This window comes from Prosopis cineraria, unplaced genomic scaffold (assembly GCF_029017545.1).
Source record: "Prosopis cineraria cultivar Desert tree isolate PC_DT_omini unplaced genomic scaffold, ASM2901754v1 PC14, whole genome shotgun sequence".
Classification (NCBI taxonomy): Eukaryota; Viridiplantae; Streptophyta; class Magnoliopsida; order Fabales; family Fabaceae; genus Prosopis; species Prosopis cineraria.
In genome coordinates, this window is record NW_026555345.1 from 3,743,647 (window position 1) to 3,750,264 (window position 6,618).

The window sequence follows — 6,618 nt, forward strand, 5'->3', positions numbered from 1 at the left end:
GAATACTAAACTCCGTACGATGAGTTTCCCAAAGATAGATTTTTTTTTGGGGGGGGGGGGGATCACTCGACACTATTCTATACCCAATTTGATACATTTACGTGATCTCCAATATCCATTGGTCAAGCTTCTCAAGGAAATAACGAAATAATTGGGCTATTTACTGTCTATAGACTATAGATAATGATACATTTTATAAGATGACGTAAATTTACAAACAATTACACATGAAGCTTTTCAGTTTCAAACAAAATGGGCTCTTGAAAAATCATGCTGAACAGATAACAAGGAGTTTAGACCCGCTCGCTCCAACCTGTACTCTCTATAATTTTCCGCTTTGAACGGTACAAAACAATTAATGTTTACTTATTGCCATCATTTTCAGTTCCAGTACCTTGCTCCAAATAAAAACACTTGTAAACATGAAGACCTCACAGTAACTTTAAAATTACAAGTATCGGAAAAGCTTCAAAGATTAGCAGGCTATCTACTATTTCCTTAGACGTGCCTGCTGGTATGCCCATGGCCAAGAGTCCACGCCATATCATCACCCGCATCTGGCACTCACATCTTGATGGATTCAAGAGACTTTGTAAAACAGAAACCTGTTCCTCACAAAAATTTAGAGCCGGAAATGATCCCCCCCTCCCTGTCATTTTTCTCCTGGGAGGTAAACTGTAATACGAACAAGACAGGAATAAAAATAATACTCAATCCTTTTTACATAATGCGAATTTACAGACTTACAGGTTAAGCGGAAACAGTTAGCTTTTGGGTCTTATGCATGATGACGGGGAGCTTTAGGCAGATTATGCTAGGATCACTGTAGGCAGCAGAATCAATAGTTTGTCCTTTCTGTACCAATTAATCATAGATAAGTGCACTTAGACAGAAATTCAACATTGAATTACGTATACATGCACCTTATTCAATCACAATTTGAAAAAACAATTTTCGTTCTTCATTTTCCAAAACAGGAAACAAGCAAACTTCAATATTAGCCGCTTAATGAAGAATCTTAACCATTCCAATTAATTAAAATTGAAAAGTGTTATTCAAAACATTGATATAAAATTGAATGTAGATTCAACCAGAAATTGCGATAGCACTGCACCTGCAATCTTATACACCTAAAGAATAATAATATTTAATGCCAGCAGCTTTGACTTTCAAAACGATCTTTAAACATAGGCATTACGGTTGAACCCTTGCTGTGAATTGACTCAGTAAATAAATGTAAATGCGTGGCAGAAACTTACCACAGACAATGCTTCAAACGTAGACTCTCTCCAGCAAGTTTCTCGAAGAATAACAGGATTTTCAGCGCCACCAAAAATACAATGCATACGAGTGTCTCTCAGTCTAATCAACACTCCATCAACTCTAAGCTGTTAAGATTAACAAATCAACAACAGAATCACAATTTTCAAAAAACTAGAATAAGAAGTAAATCACTAATTAATTCACCAAGTGCCTTGTGAATAGTGGATCAATTTCAGCTAATCGCTTCTTTGAGAAAAAAAGCAGCTAAGCATGTGGTCAACAATATCATGTTGTATGAAGAGGGAGTAGCTCACCCAGAATCGCAAGAGAAGAAACCAAGAACTAGGCATGACTCTCTATACAAACCAACAGGTCACACCATCAGTCATTGCCAATGTTATGAAAGAGCCATGTATCCAAACAGAAGAAAATAGATGAATAATTACCACTTTTACAGTAAGAAGAGATGCTCCGTTATCAGCTAGCTCATCCTCATATAAGATCACCTGTTCATAAAGAGGATCAATTTGTGACAGGAAGCAAATGCCATCAGAGAAGATGAGAAATGTAAGAATGAATTCGTTTACATAGATTCTAGAATGGCATTAACATGTCAGACTTCGTAACCAAATGCATTCTTCCTTTAAAGTTACAATACTTTCTACTTAAATCCCCAAGTGCCTTCATTCAATAGGTGAGGGCTTTGTATAGAGCCTTAATAACTTTAAAATGAAAGCATAGATTATATGAAATGTAAGTAAATTAAACTATTAATTTATAATCATAGTTAAAAATACCATTTCCAATATTTATTTTAAATTCCTAATTTAAAAATAATTAATAATAATATTTTTCCTAATCTCTTCCTGCTCCCTTAATCAATCTTCTTAGAAATGGATCATAACAGAACGAGGGTAATGGAGATTTTCCTAAATTAAGTGCTTTTCATTCTACCAGTGAAGCATAATTTCCTAAATACTTTAAAGAAGAAATCACTTTGTCCACAAAATAATTTGTGTATAGAACAGATTTGTGAACACTGCACAGCTGTCATTTAAATTAACAAGTACCCACCTCATCATAAAATAGTATAGGTTCTTTGGATGCCAATGCAACAATATCAATTTTCTCCTCGCAGTCTTCCCATTTGAGATTGCATTGTTCCTCAGTAGCACTTGCATCCTACCATTATGACTCAAAAGGTTTACAATCATTAACACAAATGTCAACTATTTTTGGTACTTCTTCTAACAGCAGCGTCAGGTCCCTGGAGACAAAGGAGGGAGCACGTACCTTATCTTTATCGATCTCAATAGTTCCACTTCCAAAATAAGGCGTTGTAAACGTATAGTCATAATCTAGTATTACTTGCTGAGAAGGTTTGCTGCAATTTTTCCCTAAAGTACGTGAGAAAAACAGCAAGAACTCTTTGCTGGCAAACAAAGACAAATTGATACCTTCTTAATGGAAACGAACTTTTCATTCATATTATATTCCTCACGCAGTGAAAATGCATCAACCGATTAATAGGCATTTTCATACAAAATAATGTATTCTCTCAAAGAAAGAGAGAAACCAAAGTAAACAAGATCATAGAATTCAACAATACAAGGACATAGCAGCGGACATATTTGAAAATTCGAGAAAAATTAAAAAACAAAAGTTCATAATTTTGTCAAAATAACCCATCTTACCTTCTAAACTTCCACTTTGCGGCTGCTGGCACTTCCACTGGGGGCAAAGCTTCCTGTTTCCAACCATACAGAGCATCGAATGCATTAAAATAAAGTTTAGTGCCACTCTTCATGTGTTTTAGAATCAAAGAATTTTCCCCAAAAACCATTTCTGGTAAGTGAGATGTCTGAAGTTTCTGTTCCCATCTGCACAATGAATCAAATCAATGCATTAAAAACTATAGGAACAAAGATCAAGATAATGAGGGGCTTTGACAGATGGGAATATTGAAACTTGAAGTTAGCGGGAAAGTTATAGCAAGTTCAAGATAAGAACATGATTGGTTCTATGCTAATAGTGCAAAACATCATTGTACATAGTAAAAAATCTTTACCCTTGAACTCCCACTCCCCGGGTCTCTCTCCCTCTCTCAGAGAAACCAGCAATTTCTAGTTAAACTAAAATATTATATTGAAAAGCAAATAAGCCTCCAGAAACAACAAAAGCAATTCCGACAAAGCAAACAGAAAACAGAATGCAACGATTTAGTCACAAGTGCAACAGGAATAGCGCCTGAAATTGGGAATCACATGAACTAGGGTTAAAGTTAAGAAAGCGCGTACTCTTGAGCAGTGGAGGACTTGAGTATAGAGCGTTTACAAGTCTCAATCTCCCAACCGTGGATGCGAATACCACGTCGACCGTCCCCGGCTAGGAGCTCGGCGCCAGCAGCTTTCAGGTCATTCTCGTCGACCTTCACTTCCATCATAGACTCGTTTTACCTCGGAATTTCTCGGCGTCACTCGGGGTGATTCTGTGATTAACTGATTCGTGAATTGGATCCGGAATGGGACACCGTGTAAGCGGGCTCAGATGGCTTCTCTTGGGCCCTTTGTGAGAAGTATAATTTTTATTTATTTTTTAAGATTTTAGTAAAAGATTAATCTAACTAAATAATTTAATGTTGGCAAAAACATTGACAATTTAGATCAGGATCAATGAATTCTGAAACTACAATGCATTGTCATGGCATGACAGGCCTGTGCCGATCTTAATAGAAAAGGCGAGGCTATAATTGCATGAATACGAGATCTTGAATTTAACTCAATGCAAATGTAAAAAATGCTTCTAGAAAAGCCTCTCTCAGTCGATTTGATAATAGTAAAATCTCATTCAAATAGTCACATTAAACAAATTTTTTATTAAGAAATGACTAAAACACTCTCTATTCATATTTTTATATATAGAGAGAGACAATCTTGATCATTTTTCACTAAAAAATATTTTAAATTTACTCTCTTGATTCTGAGGTGGTCTATGCGAAATTTAAGCTGGGAAGTGCACGTGTAGTTTTCTCCAGGACCCAATGAGTGAAAGAAGGAAGAGAGAATAGATTGGGCCTGAAGCGTCCTTCCGTCTGGTGATGATATGATACACAGAACTGAACGGACCTCAAGGCCCTCAACATTTGGGCTTTACGTTTCTCACCTGTGCGGCCCATGTTCCCTTTATTTATTTATTTGTTTATTTATTTTTGAATCTCTTCCAAGATGTCATTCCATTATTGCAGTATGACCTTCTTAGCTAAGAGAGGCTATGCATGAGACATCAATATCAATCTTATAGAAATCAATACTATAATAACGTTACACAGGATTTTATCAAAATAATATCAGCGTTACACAAGAAGGGACAAGTGACCTCTTAAGGGCCCCTGGTAATCTGATAAATATCACGTACCATGAGGTTAATTAGATTTTTTTTTTTTTTACCAAAAGGCTAATTAGATTACACACATATTTTATATTAATAACATTTGTTTAACAATTTACACGTTGTTTTGTTTTTTTATTATAAGCAAGAATTTTTCAACTGTTACTTGAATTTAGTTTGCTTGAGCTATTGGTGCAAATGAAGAATTAATTTGTAAATGGTCGGAGACATATCTGGACTTCATGCTATGATTATAAGAATATTTTTATAAATCCCAGCCTCGAAACTACTGGCGTAAACAATGGTTTAACATATATATTTTGATTAAATTGTTCAATGATTTGTTGTCAATATTCCATTGCTTAGACTCCTACAACAAGCAACCAACCCTCATGCAAAAAGATTTACTCCCTTCATTTAAAAATATAAAATATTTTTTAAAAAATTAAATATTTAAAAATATAAAAAAATTAATCTTTTGATGTGTAATTATTATTATTTTTTAAAATGTATCTATTAATAAATAATTTTATATTTATTATAAAGTATTTAATAAGAGTAAATATAAAAAGATAGAGTTAGTTTGAAAATAGGTAACTACTTTATCAGGGAGTGAAATTCAATTAAAAACGTTTTATATTTTTTAACAGAGAAAAATACATGATATTATTTAAATTTAAAAATGTATATGAATAAAAAAAGAATTGTAAATTCAATATTTTAAAATTTTGGATTAAGATGCTACGTCATATTTACTCTTTTATGTTTAGAATAGAGAAAAAAATTAATTTTAATCTTATTTATAAAGCATTTTATTATTTTCTAGGTTTATTTTTTATCGCTGTTCTTGTTAAATATTGTCAAGATAAATTTTTAAAAATAAATTTTCATTCTTAATGGAGAGTAAAGGTAAAAATTTATTAAATTTTAAAATAAAATTAATAAAGTTTAAGATTTTCTTTAATTATAGTAAAATATGTCAGAAGTGATTTATAAATATAATTAGAAGGAGTACTTGCTAAACCAATAAATAATACTTCCTCCATCTCAAATCATAAAATAATTTGAGACAAGATTACATTCTAACAAAGCTCAATAATGGCACTTTACAAATTTATTATTTTTAAAATAAAGCTATAAATTTTTAAAAATATCCCTATATATTAAATCATTACATTACAATATTATTTCAATTCCCTCTTCACTAAAAGGATAATATTAAAAAAATATCATTAATAAAATATTAATTTTTTTAAAATTGCTTTATACACTGGGGACAACAAAATATCTCAAAAGTTATATTGTAATTTGGGAAGGGAGTATCATACTTAACTAAATCGTAATATTATATTCCCTCTATTTTTATTTATAAGAGAAATTATTATTTTTAACTTATTTTTTATATAAGTAAAATTATATTTTTCAATAAATATTTATTACAAACTTCCTAAATTATCTCTTATAATTTTATCATTTATAGTCCTAAGAAAAAATTAATGAAAAATTGATTTACACAATTAATAAAGAATGTTATAGTTCAATTCTTTTATTTTCAAACACAATTAATACAGTTAATCAATTTTATTAAATTTTGTGATATAATTTTTTTTTTATAAATAAAAATGGAGGGAGTACATGTTAAGATCCTTGGGTCAAGATGCATATATATGTAATACTCCTTCTGTTTTAAATTATAAGACAATCTTAGATAAGATTTGATATTTTAAAATATAAAATACTTTGATAAAAATAAAATTTTATTAATAATACTTTTTTAATATTACCCTTCATATATATTCTCTCTTTTTAATATTCTTTCATCAATCGAGTATTAAATAAAAAATATTTTTAAAAATTTATATTTTTAAAATAAAATTATAAAATTTATTTAATAAATTTTATTGATATATAAAATTTTATATAAAAGTATTTTATAATTTAAAATAAAAAAAATATCTTTTTTAAAAA

General features: G+C 30.9%; 1 protein-coding gene across 2 annotated transcripts; it reads right to left on the minus strand.

Moving 5' to 3' along the window:
• Positions 1 to 175: 175 nt before the first annotated feature.
• On the minus strand, positions 176 to 3,782 carry LOC129293218 (TIP41-like protein). 2 transcript variants are annotated; one of them, XM_054931048.1, is made up of 9 exons: positions 3,561 to 3,782; positions 2,958 to 3,143; positions 2,557 to 2,647; positions 2,338 to 2,445; positions 1,710 to 1,769; positions 1,578 to 1,619; positions 1,260 to 1,388; positions 748 to 855; positions 176 to 605 (listed from the first exon to the last, which is right to left on the minus strand). In XM_054931048.1, the coding sequence occupies exons 1-8, from the start codon at positions 3,704 to 3,706 to the stop codon at positions 751 to 753; spliced, it is 867 nt and encodes a 288-aa protein (XP_054787023.1). In that variant the 5' UTR covers positions 3,707 to 3,782; the 3' UTR covers positions 176 to 605; positions 748 to 750. The 2 variants fall into 2 exon arrangements, with proteins under 2 accessions (XP_054787023.1, XP_054787022.1); XM_054931047.1 differs by having other exon boundaries at positions 176 to 675.
• Between the last annotated feature and the right edge of the window lie 2,836 nt (positions 3,783 to 6,618).

Coding starts and splice junctions, on each gene's coding strand:
- LOC129293218 (XM_054931048.1), bottom strand. CDS start 3,706: ATGATGGAAGTGAAGGTCGACGAGAATGACCTGAAAGCTGCTGGCGCC. Junction 2,648..2,957: donor GCAAAGTGGAAGTTTAGAAG/GTAAGATGGGTT, acceptor GAAAAATTGCAG/CAAACCTTCTCAGCAAGTAA. Junction 1,620..1,709: donor CTCTTCTTACTGTAAAAGTG/GTAATTATTCAT, acceptor TGGTTTGTATAG/AGAGTCATGCCTAGTTCTTG.